Here is an 18,897-nt window from a genome sequence, read left to right as displayed (position 1 = left end):
CATCAACTCTGCTCCTTGCAAAATGTACAGAGAAAAAAACTCTTGAGGGCTTTTTGCGGAAAGAGGCACCAAAAGGCTTTCACCCAAGAAAAGTGGGCTTTTTATGTCAGCCTCAATAGTAGCTTCAGTGCTCTGCTCCAGCACATGAACCTCCTTGTTCACTTAGGGTTCTTTCAAATGCCTTTTCACATTGTAGTGTGATACCAACAGCATACTGTCTGTCCATGTCTTGAGAGAGAGGGGATATGTTTGTTTATTCTGCCTATTATTCTCCTGCCAGTGGCTGTCAGTCAGACCCATGCACCCTTCAGGCAGCCGAGATAAAAGGAAAATGTTCTGATGTCGCCAGAAGGATCTGTTGCGTTTACTTTGATTCTAAAAAGACCATAAAATACTTATATAATAGGTGGCTGCAGAAAAGGGCAAAGTAGCTGCATAGTGCTGTTAAAGATAATATTTTTCTTAAGAATTTTTTTTTAAAGATTCCTCTGAGTTATGGCTCAAATATATTGAAGATTTCATGATTTATAATAAGCCGACATAACTCCGTTTATTTTATCTTATTTCTCCTCAGTGAGTCACTCGTATGGCTATGGTCTCCTAGATGCAGGTGCTATGGTGAATTTAGCACAAAACTGGACGACAGTGGGACCACAGCACCAGTGTGTTCTGACGATGCTCACTGGACCAAGGTTAGAACAATTTACTCTAAACTAAGTGTGTGTGTTCTTGTACTTTGCAGCTGAGTGAGAACATTTCTTTACTAATTTTACTAATGAAGTGAGGACTTTGATGTAACGTGAGGAACTTTTTTTGGTCCTCACTTTTTTTCTAGGCTAAAGGTTAGGTTTAGCACTGAGGTGTCAATTAACTTTAGGTATATACTGGTTAGAATTGGGTAATAGAAAGGCTTGAAAATTAATGCAGGTCTATGGAAGTCAATGCACGGGCCTCACTTTGAACTTTAAACAAGGATGTGTGTGTGTGGGTTTTCTTTTATTTCAATTCTTGGTTTATTTCAGAAGTCACACATACATACATACATACATACATACATACATACATACATACATACATACATACATACATACATACATACATACATACATACATACATACGTATGTATGTATGTATGTTTGTATACATGTGTATGTTTATATATGTAGAAAGATTTAACACACACACTAATATTTTTAAAGCTTTTATTTGATACAGATCTTTTATGGAGAAATGCTTACACAATCCTAGGGAAGATTGATGACTTGACAATTTTCCATCTGACAGTTACTGATGCCTCTAAAGACCTGGTTAAAGAAGACGTATACAAGGATAGTATTGGAAAGTTGAGTGGAGGGGGGGGGAATGTGAGAAAAAGGTGCACAAGCAGCAGCTATAACCACTTTGAAAGGATTATATGAAGCAGAACTCATCCAGGAGTTTGCAGGGAGCTTCACAAGGCATGAACTTTTGCTGAGAGTGGCTTAAGAGCCACTGAAGACAAAACCAGGACAAGGACTTGAACTTTCTGGGCAGACTAAAAAAATTTTGGGGCTGTTGCTTAGTGGCCCAACCCTCTTTAGCTGAAGTACATTTCTATTTCATTTGGGTACCACAGTCCCAGAGTCTAGCAGAAGAGTTCAGAGGCAAAGAGTTCAAGTTACTGGAGGCTCAGTGGGAAGTTTCCACCCTCCTCTTTGATTTGGGGACCTGTCTTATTTGCTGGTTCTGGTCCACTGTTATTTTTATTTTTTTTTATAAAGTCTGAAATATAAGAAGACCTACATGCTGACCACCTTTATGATGATACTGATTTCATTTTCTAGCAGGATTTGGCCCACCTGCCCACTCTGTCTGAAGTACCAACACCCACTTTGATGACTTTGATGATGGTACCTCTGTGCTTGATTGGACATAATCCGACCTAAACCCCAGAGAAAATCTATCAAGTGCTGTCAAGAGGAAAAGGAAAAACACTAGACTCAACAGCGAGCACCAGCTGAAGGCCACTTATAAAGCCTCCTGGGCTTGTTTAACACCTCAGCAGATCTACAAACTGATGCAGTAATTGATGCAAAAGGAGCCTTGGCCAAGAATCAAGTGCATATACTGAACTGAATTCAAATTTTGATTGAAAATAAATTTAGTTTCTTCATTGGCTGTAAGCCATAATCTCCTAAATTAACAGATATAGACCACTTAAATACATTACTGTAATAAATATATATAATGCAAGATTAAATTTTCAATTGATTTATCAAATTAATATCACCTTTCAATTATATTTTAATTTGCGGGGTGAAGCATAAAAAAATACAAAAGAATTTAGTGTTTAAAACAGACCAGAAGTAGAAAAACCTGTGGAAAAACAATATAGTCATATTTTATACAGATTAATTTGTTTTTTTGTTGTTGTTTTTTTTCAAAGTTGTAGAACCACTGGAAATGATGGATTCAACCATCGAGCAAAAAAAGTTAAGGGCCTCCCGAGAGGGGACGCTAGTGTGAACTGCAGCGTGTTTAGATTTTATTAAATCCACTCGCCGGCTCCTCATCTCTCCGAGCGTCTCTCCCGAGGCCGCTGATAACGTTCAGACTCTTAGCACAGTGCGATTGCCTTTGTCCGTCCTCTGCGGCCACACAACATTACCCACTCTCCCTTTCCTCTCGCCGACCCCGCAGAGACATCGGAAACAAGCTGGCGTTCAGCAAGAGCGTGGACGCCTGCTGGGGACGACCCGAGTATGTCCGATCGCTGGAGCACGCTCAGGCTCGCCTCACTCTCTCCCACAACCAGAGAGGAAAATTGGCCATTCACCTCATCAGCCCGCTGGGCACACGTTCCACCCTGCTGTTCCCGAGGTACACGGTTAACCACAGCTCCTCGCTTGCCAATCCGTGACATAAATCCTCCTTTTTTTGTACCCCCGTGCCTGTGTGTCCCACGCAGACAGATACAATGTGTGTGTGCACTTCAATCCCGGTGGTACTCAGGGACTCCCACAGGTGTTCTCCTACAGAAAATCACACAGAAAGGAGGGGAGAGAACAAAAAGGGAAAAATAACAAATATGCTTTCTCTTGTTATCTATTAAGGCCCAATGACCATTCTTCAGAGGGGTTCAACGACTGGGCCTTTATGACCACCCATTCGTGGGATGAGGACCCACAAGGAGAGTGGACCCTAGAAATAGAAAACGTTGCAGCTAATGGACGCGACTACGGTAAATAGCCCGTCATTAATTGTTCAGCCTGTATATATTACCTCAAAACCACAGTTGTGCCAGCAGCTACTGCCCCCTCACCAACTCCAGTCTTGCCGAATGTTTTCACGCTTCATTAAAAAGGCCCTTTTCAGTTCCTCTTTCATTCCTCCTCTAATGACACGGTTTTTCTTTTTCTTTTTTTTTTTACTGCCCAGAGGAGAGCCTCTCAGAAGCACATCCAGATTAAAAGCCAACCGCTGCTACAAGAAAATATCTGACAACGTTTTGATCAAAACCACTGCCCAAGGTTTTTATTTCCAACATTTGGGGCAGCTTCTTTAGCACAGAGTCCAACTTATGGTTTGTGAGGAGTTAACATCGCCGAGTTTATCCTGTGGCTCTGTTTACTCAGAGCTGAATGAAATGGGAGCACTTTCTCTTCCTCTGCTGGTGTCGATTCCTCCTCCTGAGTTGTTTGGCCTCGCTCGCATCGCTTGTTTCCTCTGCTGCCACCCCCACATCCTCTCCTCAGCCAGTCCACTCCGTTCTCCCGCTGAGAGCTGCTAACTTGATATTTACCTCCTTCTCCTTTTGCACTTCTCACTTCTTTGTTTCCCACTCAGGTGTGCTGAGTCAGTTCACCCTCACCCTGTGGGGCACCGGACCCAGCGTTGTTAACCCCTCCTCCCCCGACTTCCCACGACCTTCCAACAACAGCTGCAAGACATTTGATGCCCAGCAGATCTGTATCGGTGAGAACACTCTGCCTCCACTAACACAATTTAAACTGGAAATAGCCATGTGTTGCAGAAATATTTATCCCTTTTTTTATACTTCACAAACATAAACTTCAGGTAATTTAATGGGAAACTTAAAACCTGCCAAGATTCAATTCAATTCAGTTTTTTATATAGCACCAATTCGCAACACGGGTCATTTCAAGGCCCTTCACAAAGTCAAATTTAATCAAATCATAGACAGATTGGCAAGCATCATTCACTCCTCCTGAAAGAGCGTAGAGCCACAGGGAGAGTCGTCTGCATTGGTGATGGCTTTGCAGCAATCCCTCATACTGAGCAAGCATGAAGCGACAGTGGAGAGGAAAACTTCCCTTTAACAGGAAGGAAAACCTGAAGCAGAACCAGGCTCAGTATGAACAGTCATCTGCCTCGACCGACTGGGAGTTAGAGAAGAAAAAAAAACACAGAAGCACACATTGATCCAGGAATCCTTTCTGTGTAAGAGGGTAATAGCGGATGATCTGTCTCCCCTGGATGATGTCACAGCTACTAGAATCCCAGACCAGGTGTACCTACTATGAAGAAAAAAATGACAGAGAGAACAAAAAATTAAAAGTTGGTAACCTAAGCAACTCTGTCTAAACGTTTTAAGCCTAGTCTTAAAAGTAGACGGGGTGTCAGCCTCACAGACCAAAACTGGGAGTTGGTTCCACAGGAGAGGAGCCTGATAGCTAAAGGATCTGCCTCCCATTCTACTTTTAGAGACTCTAGGAACCACTAGCAGACCTGCAGTCTGAGAGCGAAGTGCTCTGTTAGGAACATACGGGGTAATCAGAGCTCTGATAGATGATGGAGGTTAATTATTAAGGGCTTTATAAGTGAGAAGGAGAATTTTTATTTTTGATTTAACTGGAAGCCTATGAAGGGAAGCTAAAACAGGAGAAATATGATCCATCTAGTTCATTTTCATCTGAACTCTTGCTGCAGAGTTTTGGATCAGCTGAAGGCTTTGAACTGCATTTTTGTGGATTTCCTGATAGTAAAAAAATTACAATAGTCCAGCCTTGAAGTAGATTAATTTCTCAGCATCACTGCTGGACAGAATATTTATAATTTTGACAATATTCAAGCAGCTCAGACAAATGGGCCAGGCCATTCAGTGAATTAAAAACAAATAAAGTAATTGTAAAACCGGAGTTGAGAGGGAGGCCTGGCTAACTCCAATGAAAAGACAGCTACAATAACCCAGGCTTAAAATGATAAAAGCATGAACTATTGTCTCTAGTTGCCGTCTAGACAGGGGCGGCTTAATTTCTTTACTGCCGCCTCAACTGAAAGGACTTAACCACCGCAGAGAAGCCACAAAAGTCCACAGATCAGGTGGGAGAATGTGTCGACAGGACAACCACGAGTTCTGATCTTCATAAATCTGGCCTTCGTGTGAGAGTGGCAAGAAGGAAACCGTGAGAAGTTATGTTTGCATTTTGTTACAAGTCAGGGAAACAGGAAAAACGTGGAAGACAGTGACCTGGTCAAATTAGACCTAGATTGAACTTTTATTTTTGTTTGTCTACATGTAAAACTCCATGTGTGGATAAAACAAATCAACACTGCACATCACCCCGATTCAGACCATCTTCAGTAAGGACAGAGAAGACGGTAAGAATTGATGGATGGAGATAAATACAAGTAAATCCTGAAAGAAAACTACTTAGAGGCTGCAAAGAATGGGGTCTGGTGTGATTTTGAAGTTCACCCTCCAGCAGGACAACACAAATAGAGCCAGAGGAATTGGATGGTTTAGAACAGGGGTCACTAATTAAAAATCAGCGGGGTCCGAATAAAGAAAATCAACAACCAGTAAAGGTCCGGAGACATTTTTAATTATAATCCGTTACTTTAAACAGCATTTGACTCTGAAATAAAATACTTTTTAAATAAAATAACATAAAAATAGAAAATTTTTAATTTTAAAATCTAAAGTGCTTTTTGAAATAGAGAACAACAATCTTTCACAGTTTGGTGTATACAGACAATTCCCTGACTTTCACATATTTTATAAAACACCTGAACTGGCCGTTTGTTTGTTTTTTCTCTTTTTTTATGGCTTAATGAGAGAAGTGGGCTTTAGGATTTTTAAACATGGGTTTGAATGGCAACAAAGCCATTCTCAAGCACATATCAAGGTGCTCATGCGTACTGTGCCTTTAAATCGGCTATTTTCTCCGTACGTATGGCTGAAGCAAGAGGATATGGTTGGGATCATAGACATAATATAAGAGTAGACGCGTCATTGGGCGGGTTCTGCCTATGCTGAGATGCGTCAGAGCGTCCGCCATCTTAAATGTGGCAAATATGCAGTTACTCAGTCACTTAAACAGTATCAGAGGGACTTTAATCTCTGAATATACTTTGTATTCGTAGTATTTTTGTTTTTGTAATATTACAAGTTTATTTTTGTATCCCTTTAGCTGCATTCTCCTGAATTTATTCTCCTAAAGAATAAAAATATTTAACATAATCTAACCTGGCCCTATTACTCCAGGAGTGAAATAATTCTGCAAACTGTGACTATTCTGGAAATGTTCATTCTTAATTCTCACAATATGACGTTTTTCTCATAACATTTTTTTTACTGTATTGACCTAGGACTTTTTTTCTCTTATTAATTTTACCTCTTTAATACTCCCCCAAAAAGTCTGTTCCTAAAGGTTTACATGTGACACGGTTTTATGAAATAATGAAGACCACAATGTTTAGATTTAACAAATTGATCCTTATATTCACAACACATACACATGTGTGTGTATATATATATATATATATATATATATATATATATATATATATATATATATATATATATATATATATATATATATATATATATATATATCATGTATCTGCTTTCTATATATATATATATATATAGAAGACAGATACAAATAGTGAAATCAGCCAGAATACATTTCCATGCAGCACAGGAATGAGGCATCATTTCTGATTCACGTGCACAATAACAGAACTCAACTTTTTTCTGCCACATACAATATGGCGGTGACGTTGACGTGCGAACCTGCGCCCTATGACGCGTCTACGTATATGATGTCTGTGGTTGGGACAATGTGCTGCGCTTCATTTCGTAGTGTCGCTTAATGTTGCTGCTTTTGATGAGAGCGACTGTCTCGGAACAAATGAGACACTTCACTTTTCTTTCGCCTGTTCGCTGCGCTTCTTCCAGCAGTCCACTCTCGCCTTTTTCTCTTCGTCTTTTACTTCTTTCCCACCGCCCGGCTTGCCACAGGTTTGCCTGCTGTATCTAAAAGTAGTTAGCAGCAGCAACCCTGACTGACACAGCTCATTGGCTAATTTGCATCACGCGCAGCCTGGTGCCAGACGCTTCGTAGGGCTTTACCGTATTAACAGGAGAAGCGGCGCTCGTGAAATTAGACACTGTCGTCGGACAACATGCAGTAATTTATAAATGTTTTAAAACAGGCTGGGTCCGGATCAGGACCCTGGTCCACTAATCCGTTACCTCTGGTTTAGAAGAAAGTGTGATGATCTGTTAGAATGGCCTAATTCAAGTCCAGACCTAAAACAAAGAGAGAATATGTGGCAAGACTTGAAAATTGATGTTCACAGACACTTTCCTCCCCTGAGAACTGAGCTTGAAGCTGTTTTTCAAAGAGCAATTGCTAAAAGGTTTAGTATCTAAATATGCAAAATGCTGTATAGGCAGAATTCAGACTCAGGGGAGCTGAGTACAACCTCCCTAATGTGACAAAACCTGAAAAAGCGTAAGGGGTGTGAATTATTTTGCAATGCACCGTCTTGGCATTGTTTCTGGCACATGGTTGTTATGAAACAGGGCTCGGCGTCGACATGTGTTGGGTCTTGTGACGTCTGGAAGGCAAATGTTGTGAATGCAGATGAGGCCTTCGCAGGCCCCCCTTTTGCATCTGTTTATCTGTGCACCATAAATTAGCATGTTACCATATGTCGCACGAGCGCGCCGGGCGCAGTGGAAGCAGCAGGTGAAAAAAAAAAAACGGCAATAGTGCAAGAGGTGCGCGCTGTCAACAATCTCACAACAATCTCGACAGAGACACACGCAGGCAGAAAGGTTTTTGTCTTTCAGTCAGTCCGACTCGCCCTCCTTAATCATTCAGATTAAATCTGTTCTTGCTGCTAATCCTTTCATTTACACCCCCCCAGTTTCCTAATGACTTCCCAGAAATAAAAAATCCAGAACTCTCAGAAATTAAGCTAGATATACGAAAAGAAGAGACAGGCAGGAGAAATTATCTGTCAGTGCAAGACGATAATTAGACTTGGGAAGATTACTGGGGAAAAAAAAAAAAATCTAGCCACTGCGAAAGGGATAAATCTCTTGAGAAGATTAATAAACAGCCGTTCCCAACGCTGTATTAAGACAATTAAAGTTTTCTCTAATCTCTTTTTACACTTTTTTTTTTTGTAAATTTAGGTGAAATCTGCTTAAATCCAGAGCTGCTACACGAGAGGCTTCTCATAAAATGGTCGGCATTTAGGGACGGAGGACAATGAACTGTAATGGTTTAAATAACCACAACAACAGCCTGAGGGAAGCTCAGAGGCTCTCGCAGTCATGCCTGTGGGGCTCAAACATCTGCTGCTGCATCCAGCCACTGTTTACACCTTATCCCTAACTGGGTCACAGGGGTTACAGGCCCAGAAGGGACACCAGACATCCCTCTCTTCTGTTCACTGGCTCCTTGTTGAAAGTTCAGGGTCTTCCCGTCCAGTGGGGCGCCCCCGTTATCGTCTCTAAAGGGGGCGACAGAGGAGGCATCCTGATCACACGCCAGACCATTTTTAAGCAACCGCTTTCGCCACAGAGGAGTAGCGACTGTCCTTCGGGCTGAATGTAGACGGATCTGTAAATCCAGACCTTTCTTCCAGGTTTCCTGCTTAGCCTTGAAAAAGATAAGATAAACTTTATTGATCTATCGTTGGTTAAATTCAGCCATTACAGCAGCAGCAGCAGCAGCTGTTGGTACAACTGGAGTGGAAATAGCTCTGAACATTCTGAAAAGAAGCAGAGATAAATAAATCTGAGTGAAATAAATCAAGAAATATATATATATATATATATATATATATATATATATATATATATATATATATATATATATATATATATATATATATATATATATGACTGTGCTAGGAGGCACAATGATTGTAGGTATGCAAATGGAGTTATTGCAAGAGTTCATTGAAAGTATAATTAAACAATGTGACAGCGGTGGGGATGAAGGAGCTGCACAGGATGTCTCAATCGGCCTCTGAAGGAGCTCCTCTTCAGTCCAGTGCAGTGGGTGAGAGATGTTGTCCATAATGGATGTGAGCTCGGCTAACATCCTCCTCTCCACCACCAACAGGTGAGGCAGAGGAGGATGTTAAATTGGATTTTAGTCTTGTCCAGGTCTAAATAAATATTTAAAAAATGGAAATGGGGAAAGGGTTTTGTTTCCAGGTTTTATCTCTTACTAAAAGATAAAGCTGACCTAAAAGATAAAGCTGCATTTCTGGACATTGTTTATATTCAGAGGGCATACTTTTGTTTTTCCTTTTTCCAGACCGAAACATTTCTCATATTTATTGTTTTTATAACACACCTGTGGCTCCTAAGACGGTTCTGGTCTGGCTAGCAAACAAAGCACTGACATTTCTGTTTGCTTGTTTGTTTATTTAAATAAAAGTGCCGATCACACACTGGCATTTGAAGAATCTGTTTTAAATATGGGATAATCCAGACCAGTTGTTTTTTTTTTAGGTATTTGGAAACAGCAAGTTGATCTAATTTAATTTTTTTTTAAAGTAGCCTAAAGTTATTAACGTACCTTTTACCATACTGCAGTAATAAAGTCCACTTAGGTGCATTTGTTGTACTCAGATGTCCAGGATATTCATTTATTTTTTTTAAACTGCAGGAAAAACATTGGAATCCGAGTCTGGAAAATCCTTTGTTTGTATCCAGGCTGTCCTTTATCACAACAGACCAGAGCAGCAACCTCCATCACTGCAGAATAGGCTTCCTTGCTTGAGGCACAACCTGACCCATGACACAAAGGGAGCAGTGCACAAGTCTGTGTTTTTTTAAAGCTAGTGTTAAAAAAAAAAATCTCAAGTTTATGTTTTTCGATCCTTTGACATTGCTGATGAAACCCCAATTGGTGTTAGGCAAACACATGAGATGACAGTAATTTCTGTCAGCTCTTAGTGACAAACACATCAGATGAGGGTTCCTGATCATCATCGCTGCAGACCGAATAAAAGACTCGCATGTCTTGGCCAGACGTTTGAAGACCGTCTTTACGAGTCGGGCGTTTTGAACAGATGACGTTTCGGCTCTTCGTCTCAAAGATTACGGCCGATGGAGGCTTGAGGGTATTAAATCATTCATCATGTTGTCCAGTCAGTTTTAATAACTCAGCATCTTTAGACAGAATATAGCTTTAATTAAAAATGGAGAAATTTAGTTCACAAGAGGAGGTTTGGAAACAGATTGACAAGCTGACTCCTCTGACATCATGTTCAAATATTGCTTAGCTTATTATACTTATACGTCTCGTTAGTTTGTATAATTACCTTGATGTTTATTAAAAGGGAACTTGTTAAATATTAAAGTAAAAAAAAAATAAAACTGAAAGGAAATGTAAATACATGTACCCACTAGGGCTGGACGATAATTCAATAACAATATATATCGACCGATAGACGTATATCGATGATAGAAAAAAAGAGTCAATAAAAAGCTCAATAGAATAACAGTTTTCCTTCCCTTTGCATTCTAGCCTATCATGTAGGTTAATATTACAGTCATTACATCCTCCCAACCAATCACAACGCAGACTCAGGAAGCTCCGTCTCCAAGCTCCGCCCCCTTCAGAGAGTTCAGAGGGCACACGTTTTGTTTTTTGTTTTTTAATTTGTAGTTTTGGTAAAAAGTTGGTTGAATAAAGGGTTGAGTTTGAATTCAGTGTTTCTGTGTTCTGTATCTAAAAACAGGTCATTAAGCAACAGCATAAAACAGTCAGGGCTGAACTTAAAATATATGTTTTGAATTTGTTGATAATTATCAATATTGATCAATATGATTTCTATTTTATCAATATGCTTTTTTTCTATATCATCTAGCCCTAGTAACCACTCTATTTCATAATTTTTTGTTCACAGTAGAGAAATTATCGTTTGTGACAGGACATCTGTTTGCAAGTTCCTGTTTTTTCTGTTGTTGTTTTTTTTTTTTTTTTTTTTTGCGGGGGTTTTAACAGTGAAGCTACTTGGAAAGCATGAAATGTTTAGTGAACAGTTTCTCCAGTGTCTGTTGCTGGCCGTGGCCTTTACAAGACAATTTAACGGCCTGACAAATTGCGTTGGAGAGGTTGGAAAATAACATTATATGTGCTTCAAGGTAAAAGCAGTGAAAAGTTTAAACCAGAATAATAAAAGAGGCATGGTTCCTTTCTCAGTGGCCTGGATGTTTAAGGTTTTAAGAAGGGAAGTAACCCTGCGGTGTTAACGGTAACCTTGAACTCATGATGTTTGCAAACCCAAAAATAAAAAAAGATTTTCAGCAGCAGTGTATCCCATTTTAAACTTGGTTTTATTTCTGGAGCCATATTTGTACATTTAGATACAATCTGACTATGATTTGTTTTTGTCTGATCATTTTATCATAATTGCAAATACGTATCATCACTATTGCCCATCCCTTGTTTTCAGCTAATTTCTCTTTGGTAAGCAGAGCTTGTTTAGACATATTTGCGGTGTCAGATTTAGTTTTCTTGAGTATTTTTGAGATATTCAGCATAAGAAACATATTTGGTCTTTTGTTCGTGAAAGACTGCTGGGAGCAAACTGCATGGTTAAGGTTCAAGGACTGAGATAAAATGAAGAAAGAATATTCATTCCTTTTAAATTAAAATCTTGAAATGAACTTCAGCGAAATAAAATTTCATATTAAGTGAAAAGTGATTGCTTAAGCCCTTTAACAGCTGTGTGTACCTTTGTTATTCCCCCATTTTGTAAAAAAAAAAAAATAATAATAATAATAATAATTTGTCAATATTAACTGAGGCTGTGTTGCTGATTTTACTATCAACTAACAAAGGAAGAGCTTCAATATCTTGATTAATCAAAAACATCAGAACAGATTCAGTGGCTGCTCTACATTACTGTGATGAAGGTTTAACTACATCAAATTTGATACTCTGTAAGTCTGTAAGTTCACAGAATCAACACAAACGGCGAAAACATTTCCTTTCCAGGCAGCTCTGGGTGGTACACTAAAATAAATCGCTTAGAAGTTTCTGTATCTTTCTCGGGATTAACAGTTTATTTAAAATGAACATGAAGTTTGACCTCTTAATTAAAAAATATGAAAATGAACAGGAGCTGATTATCAGCGAAAACAAGAATCAACAATCTCTACTCGTTGTTGATGAGCCAATACAGGCAAAACAGCCAAAAAGCGTAAAATAACTAACAGACAGCATTAAAACAAATACCTCTAACCCACACACCGCGGATTAAAGAATTAATAACGAGGAAATTGACACTGAGAGCAACAATTAAAACAAATTGGAAGAATTAGCTGAAGCTCATCAGTTTCTCTGAACTCTAATACACAACATCGATCTAAGAGGGAAAGATGGAAAGGTGATAAAGCCAAAATCCCAGGATCACCTTTGTGACTCCTCAACCTTGTCAGCAGCAGTCAGCAGATACAGTATAAACACAAAATTATAAAAAGAATAGAAAGTGCCTTACTTGCTTTTCAACTCCCGCTGAGCCAGTCTGGGTCTCCCTGGAACTTGCAGTTCTGCCATCAGTCTCTCCTTTGGGCTGAGTCTCTGTAGTCCTTGCTCAGGGTGAGAATAAGACCAAAAAATTGCCTGGAGTTGCTCCAAGGATGGCAGGTTGAGCTCCTTTGCTCTGGCCCAGGGTGAAGGACGCCTGGATGGCCCCTAATTTAGGATCATGATGGAACTGGTTGATATCAAGGAGAACGCAGCTTAAAATAACTTCCTGTGATTAGCTGAGGGTGGCTTTTTCACTAAATTAGGCAATATATCAAGTTTTTAAAATATCAACTATGTTTTTATATCGAGATGGTCTATGTTATAATTATACTTTACGTAGTCCTGTAGGTTATTTTTCAGCCGTTTCTCATATTTATCCACAACTGTTTATTAAGAAATGTGCCGGTGAGACATTTGGGATAAAGCTTTGAATCAGAGATGCCTTTTTATAATTACTTTATGAAAAGAGAAAACATAACCAGATCAATATCGTTTATCGGCATTCAGCCAAAAAATAGATATCATTTTTGGTCCATATCACCCAGCTAGACACGAAACTCTGTACGACATAAACAAAAGCTGTGCTGTGGCCGAGCAGACAGAACATTTAATGCAGCCAAGTCTATAAGGAATGGGCGATCCGTTCCTTCCCAGGTCCAGGAGAAAAGCTCACTGTTAAGGCGGCGGCTGATCGGCCAGTCCCACACATTAACGCCCTGCCCAGATAGATCATGATCTGAGGTCCTCTGAGACAGCTCACTCTGTCAAATTAGGGCTGGGCGATATGGATTAAAAAATAAATCTCCAATTTTATCATACCAAATCCGATTAATCGATTTTTTTCCTCCTTTTTGTTTCATAAAAAGAAATTAAAGAAATTATTTTAAAACCTTGCTTTTATGTCAAGCATTTCGTCAGGGAGTTGACCTGAATTCAAAGTGCAACTAAATCCAAGCTGTGAAACATGCTTGTAAAACAAGATGGCAGCCGTGCCATTATAAACAATGAAAATATAACAAAACATTTGCTGCTAGTGGTATTACACATTGATGTGAACAGGCTTTACTGCACTTGTGAACTTCAAACTAAGTAAAAAAAAAAGAAAAAAGTACCTCGTATTATGGTAAAAAAAAGTTTCTACTTAACAATATTTTGACAATAATTTTGCCTAAACATATATCCAGAATCACATGCTGTTCTCTTAATGGAAACCCAATGAGTGTATTGGCAAAATAAAATCCAGATTTTCCAAAAATGAAATCTTAAAGAATTGTAAATTCGAATTAATCGATTAAATCGATTTATCGCCCAGCCGTATGTCAAATTAATGTTCATCACCTGTTACAATGAAAACAATGTAATGTTTTTATCCAGTGTGTGTATTTGACTCTCTGGGACAGAGTTCCTCACTCTCTCCTCTTTTTGTCCACATCCAGAGTGCAGCCCGGGCTTCTCCCTCTTCCTCCAGGGCTGTGTGAAGTTCTGCCCGCCGGGCTTCACGTCGGGCCCGCAGCTCCTCAACCTGTCCCTGGAGAACTGGGTGGACCTGTCCTCCGTGCAGGCCTGCCTGCCCTGCCACCCCTCCTGCCTCACCTGCTCAGGCGCCGGACCCACGGACTGCCTTTCCTGTCCGGCTCACAGCCACCTGGTCCTCGCCTCCTGTCTGCACCAGAATCAGGTCCAGAGGAAATCCCCTCTCGCAGGAGGACTGCAGGGCGAGGAGGCTGAGGCGGAGGCGGAGAGACCACCGGCAGCAGCGGGAGCGGACAACAACGGCGGGGAAGCTGAGAAAGCGCCTGGGCCCGGTGCGGCCGCGCCCTCCCAGCTTCCCGTCATCGTGGCAGTTCTCAGCTGTGCCTTCATCCTGGCTGCCTTCGCCGGGGTCTTCTTCTTGCTCCAGGTGCGCTCGGGCGACGCCTCTCTGTCCTGGAGGACCAAGCTGCCCTCTGTGTTTTCAGACAGCAGCGGGAGGACGCGGCTGGGCTTTGGTTTGGGCTTCCAGCGAGGGCGGGAGAGGAAAGCTCGGATATGCTACAAGGGAATCCCCACCGTGTGGGCGGACGAGGACACGATCGCCTACGGGTCTGAATCAGACAGCGAGGAGGTGGACGGTCACAGCGAGAGGACAGCTTTCATAAGGACGCAGAGCTTGATGTAGCTGGATCCGTTTCAGTCGCCGCGGCGATGTGGAGGGTGTCGGATCTGACTGTGCAGAGGTGATGCACGGAGAGAAAAATCACAAACACAGGCCTTACTGTCCCATCAGCATCCAACCCTGAGGCGTTTTGTCTTTGTTTTATAATTTCAAATGACTTCACGCACTGCAAAAACAGAACTAAAAATAAGTAAAATTTTCTTAAAATTAGTGTATCTGTCCTTGATTTGAGCAGGTAAATAAGATGATCTGCCAATAAAATAAGATTTGTGCACTTAAAATAGGAACAATTCATCTCCATCATCTTATTTCAAGTGCAGGATGTCTAATTATCTTAATTTAGGGGTCAAAATACTAATTCCATTGGCAAATGATCATATTTACCTGCTCAGATCAAGGACAAAAACACTATGTTTAAGAACATTTTGCTTATTTTTAGATCCGTTTTTGCAGTGCGGTCGTTGTATTCGCCACGCCCCTTAACTCTGTCACCAATATAGCGCGTTGCAAAAGTTGAACTTTTTTTTTCTTCTTCATTTTTTTTTGACAGGTTAAAACGCCAACGTCCGTGAATTTTCGTTGGGATTTTACGCGATGGACCAACACAAGACCCAACATAACCAAACTTTTAACTTTTTTTGAATAGAGATCAGAAAAATGCGTAATACATCTGTACTCACTCGCCCTGAAGCAACTTTTACTGCTATTAAAGCTCAGTTTTTTTGGGATTTGTCTCTTCACAGCTGCCATGTCCCAGCTAGAGGAAAACATCCATGTACCACCATGAGGATGGTGTGTTCAGGGTGATATGCAGCGTTAGTTTTCTGATACACAACTGCTTTGCCCGTCTACAGACTGAATGTTTTGACTGTATGTTTAGTGTTGTCCTCGTGTAAAACAAAGCTCTACTCCACGCTTTGTTTTACAGCCTCTAACAAGTTTTCTATCCAGGATTGCCCCTTATGTGGCTTCACCCAGCTTTTCATTAACTCTGACCAGCTTCCTTTTCCTTCTCATATAAAGCATCCCCATAGCATAATGGTGCCACCAACATGTTGTCTTAAGGATCACTGGGAGGCTTAGTTTTTAATTACAGGATGACATCTGGCGAACTTTAAATCGGACTCCTAGTTGCTTTCTTTCCACAACGCCGTTTTCTCTTTGCCACTCCTCTGTTTGTGTAGCGCACCACTAACCTTTAAAGCCAATGGATAGCAATGGATTTTTATTTAAGGGTATCACGGTAAAAGGTAGCTGAATACCAATGAACACCACACTTCTTAAGGTTGTATTTGTTTAAAAAGAATTAACGGCGTGTGCTGGTTTCCTCTCATTTTTCCAATTATCCACCACTTTTTGTTGCTCCATAATGTAAAATCCCACAAAAACGGCTCAAAGTTTGAAGTTGTAACGTGACGGAAGGTGGAAAAGTTTAACTGGTATGAATACTTTTGCAGTGTTGTTGAGGTGTATGAGGTGTTATGCAAATATTTTTTAACTCATTCTTAGTTTAAGCACATTTGGGACAATTTGTTACGAGGCCTGGTATAAAAACGAAAGCGGTCTGGAAGCAAATTCTCTATGTAACCCCACATACCTTATCTCCTACATTTCCCATATTGCAACACTATAATCAGTTGTGTATGAGCTCTTGCTTCATGCGAAACGTCTGCAATCATAAAAGCACCTACTTTTGGGTTGTAATGTCCTGCAAGCCGTCCTCAACATGACTCCTCCAGACTCCTCTTTCTGTAAAAAAAAAAAAAAAAAAAAAAACTAAAACTAAACAAAAATAATTGCTGTTCCGTTTTCAACCATGCAGCTCATTATTTTATCAAACAAACATCTAATGAGTCCCAAAATCTGAGCTGAGCTTTGATAATTTTCTGTTAGATTTATATATGGTTGTTAATTTCCTGGCGTATCGCAGAGCGGGGAGTTTAGGAGCTTTGCTTTGCTGTTCATTAATAGTTGCAAAACTTTAATTCGAAGACTTCTGCAGCACAATGGGACGCCATAATAAAACATCCCGCAGGCTGTTTGAGCAGGAAACTGCGGAGGATGTTCTGTTCTCGGTCGAGCCCCATATCTGACATATCACTCAGAAAAAACTTACCAACTGGTAGATATGCACTGTTTTTTTTTTTTTCTCCTCCCTCTCTCTCTTTTTAATGACTTTATAAAACCAGTTAGCCCGAAGCTGCATGGCCGACCTTTGGCAGCTTTGTCCCAATCGGTTGCTGCTGGTAAGAAATATGATCATTTTCTTCTCATTTTCCCCACAGAGCGTGCAGTATATTGATTTCGGGGGCTGCTCTGCCAGAACATTTTCATCAAGGTGAAGTTCCCTCCCTTTCTATTGTCAGCTCCATACATTAAAAAAGACATCCACAAGCTTTATTTCCCATCTGTGTAGACCTGGCTCTGCGCAGCCCCAATCAAAGCCTTCGGATCTAAAGGCTGGAATAATTGCCGTTAATGAAAAAGGAGATATCTTGTATTGCTTTTTCTATGTTTGTTATATAGCTCTTTTTTTATTTAACTGATAATGGGTGTTTAAAGTTGTGGAGGCGCGTTTTGTGCTGGATTAAAAAAGACTGGCTGTTGCATAAATGTGCCTGTTTTTTTTTTTTTGTGTTTACTGCCAGCTTCTAAAACTTTAAGGGTTTCAGGCAGCTGAAATCCATCCCCGGATGCACCAAACGCCACACCAGAGAGCAGATGGTTCATCACTTCTTTATTGCCGTACGTCACTGCTGCGAATGTGTTTCCTTCACTCGGAGCGTCGGGCTTTATCAGGGGGCCAGCATTCTGTCTTTTGCATGTATCGAGCTGCAGTGAGCCGCGCTGCCAAAACGCCTTCGAGAAACTGCTTTCTCCAGCTCCGAAAAGGAGGGGAAATTTCCTGCATGGATTTAAGTCGAGTCGTGTTCAGAATAACAGCAGCTCAAAGATCACCAAACGGCTCCATCACCGTTTCTGGTAGAAATGACATTTCTACACGGCAAATAATTTCACAGAAGTTGTAGTGGGGGCAACAGAAAAGAGACGGATCCCTCCGATGAAACATGCATGCTGCTGATTCTGTGCACCTACTTGAAAGTAATGGCAGTTGCTCAGAAGTATTTTTGATTTTTTTAATAGCTGCTTGTACTGGGTAAGCTAAAAATGATCTAAGCTTAATTAAAATGGAAACTAAAACCTGAAAGATCTTGGAGAAAAATGGAAAAAGTGCCATTCAGACGGCTTAAAGAACGGACAAAAAAAACTCATCTATTAGCTGCAGGGAAATCAAAAGAAGCTCTAAAGTTAGATCAAAACAAGATATCGTTCCACCTGCAAGGCAAGGCAAGTTTATTTATAAAGCACTTTTTAGTAACAAGATGATTCAAGTAAGGGAAGTATTATCAGAGGTGAAGTATTCACATCTATTACTCGAGTAGAGGTATAGATACAAGGGTTTAAAAATACTTCTGTGCAATATTAACTCCAACTTTTTACTCAAGTAAAAGTATAAAAGTACCAGCGTAAAATCTACATAAAAGTATTAAAGTAAAAGTAATCCACTAAGGACAAAAGCTTAAGCTTCCTGCAGCACAGGGGCCTGTAATGCACTTAGACCCCCAACCATATTTCTAAGGCCCATTACTCTAATTGTACAGTATGATGTTAATCTTGAAAAATTGGGATTGGCTGTTTCACCCACATTTATGTCCACTGAAGAAGAACCATTTAGTACAATGCAAATATATTAAAGATCCATGTACTGAGCAACAACATGGGTTTTATGGAGCAGGAAATCTGATGTCTGGTTTCAAAAAGTCAAACTTCAGAGACATTATCTATAACCTTTTACTTATTATGAAAATTAGTGCATTACACACCTATAACAAATACCCTAGTATAGTTGTCTGTATACAGTAGTCCACGTTGTCACAATAAATGAT

The 18,897-nt window shown here is 40.3% G+C and overlaps 1 protein-coding gene across 2 annotated transcripts in view; it reads left to right on the top strand.

Annotated features, from left to right (window-relative positions):
* Window positions 1-15,154, top strand: part of furinb (furin (paired basic amino acid cleaving enzyme) b) — a 182,075-nt gene extending 166,921 nt beyond the window's left edge. For both annotated transcript variants that reach the window (XM_012853286.3, XM_021311003.2), the window contains exons 12-16: window positions 575-692; window positions 2,681-2,860; window positions 3,094-3,221; window positions 3,827-3,955; window positions 14,232-15,154. In XM_012853286.3, coding sequence (XP_012708740.2) covers window positions 575-692; window positions 2,681-2,860; window positions 3,094-3,221; window positions 3,827-3,955; window positions 14,232-14,953 — 1,277 coding nt within the window. In that variant the 3' untranslated portion in view covers window positions 14,954-15,154. The remainder of the gene's footprint in view (window positions 1-574; window positions 693-2,680; window positions 2,861-3,093; window positions 3,222-3,826; window positions 3,956-14,231) is intronic.
* Window positions 15,155-18,897: the final 3,743 nt, after the last annotated feature.

Source organism: Fundulus heteroclitus, chromosome 2, assembly GCF_011125445.2.
Source record: "Fundulus heteroclitus isolate FHET01 chromosome 2, MU-UCD_Fhet_4.1, whole genome shotgun sequence".
NCBI classification, from domain to species: Eukaryota; Metazoa; Chordata; class Actinopteri; order Cyprinodontiformes; family Fundulidae; genus Fundulus; species Fundulus heteroclitus.
Note: the sequence above shows the minus strand (reverse complement) of the source record. Positions and strands in the feature narration are given on the sequence as shown.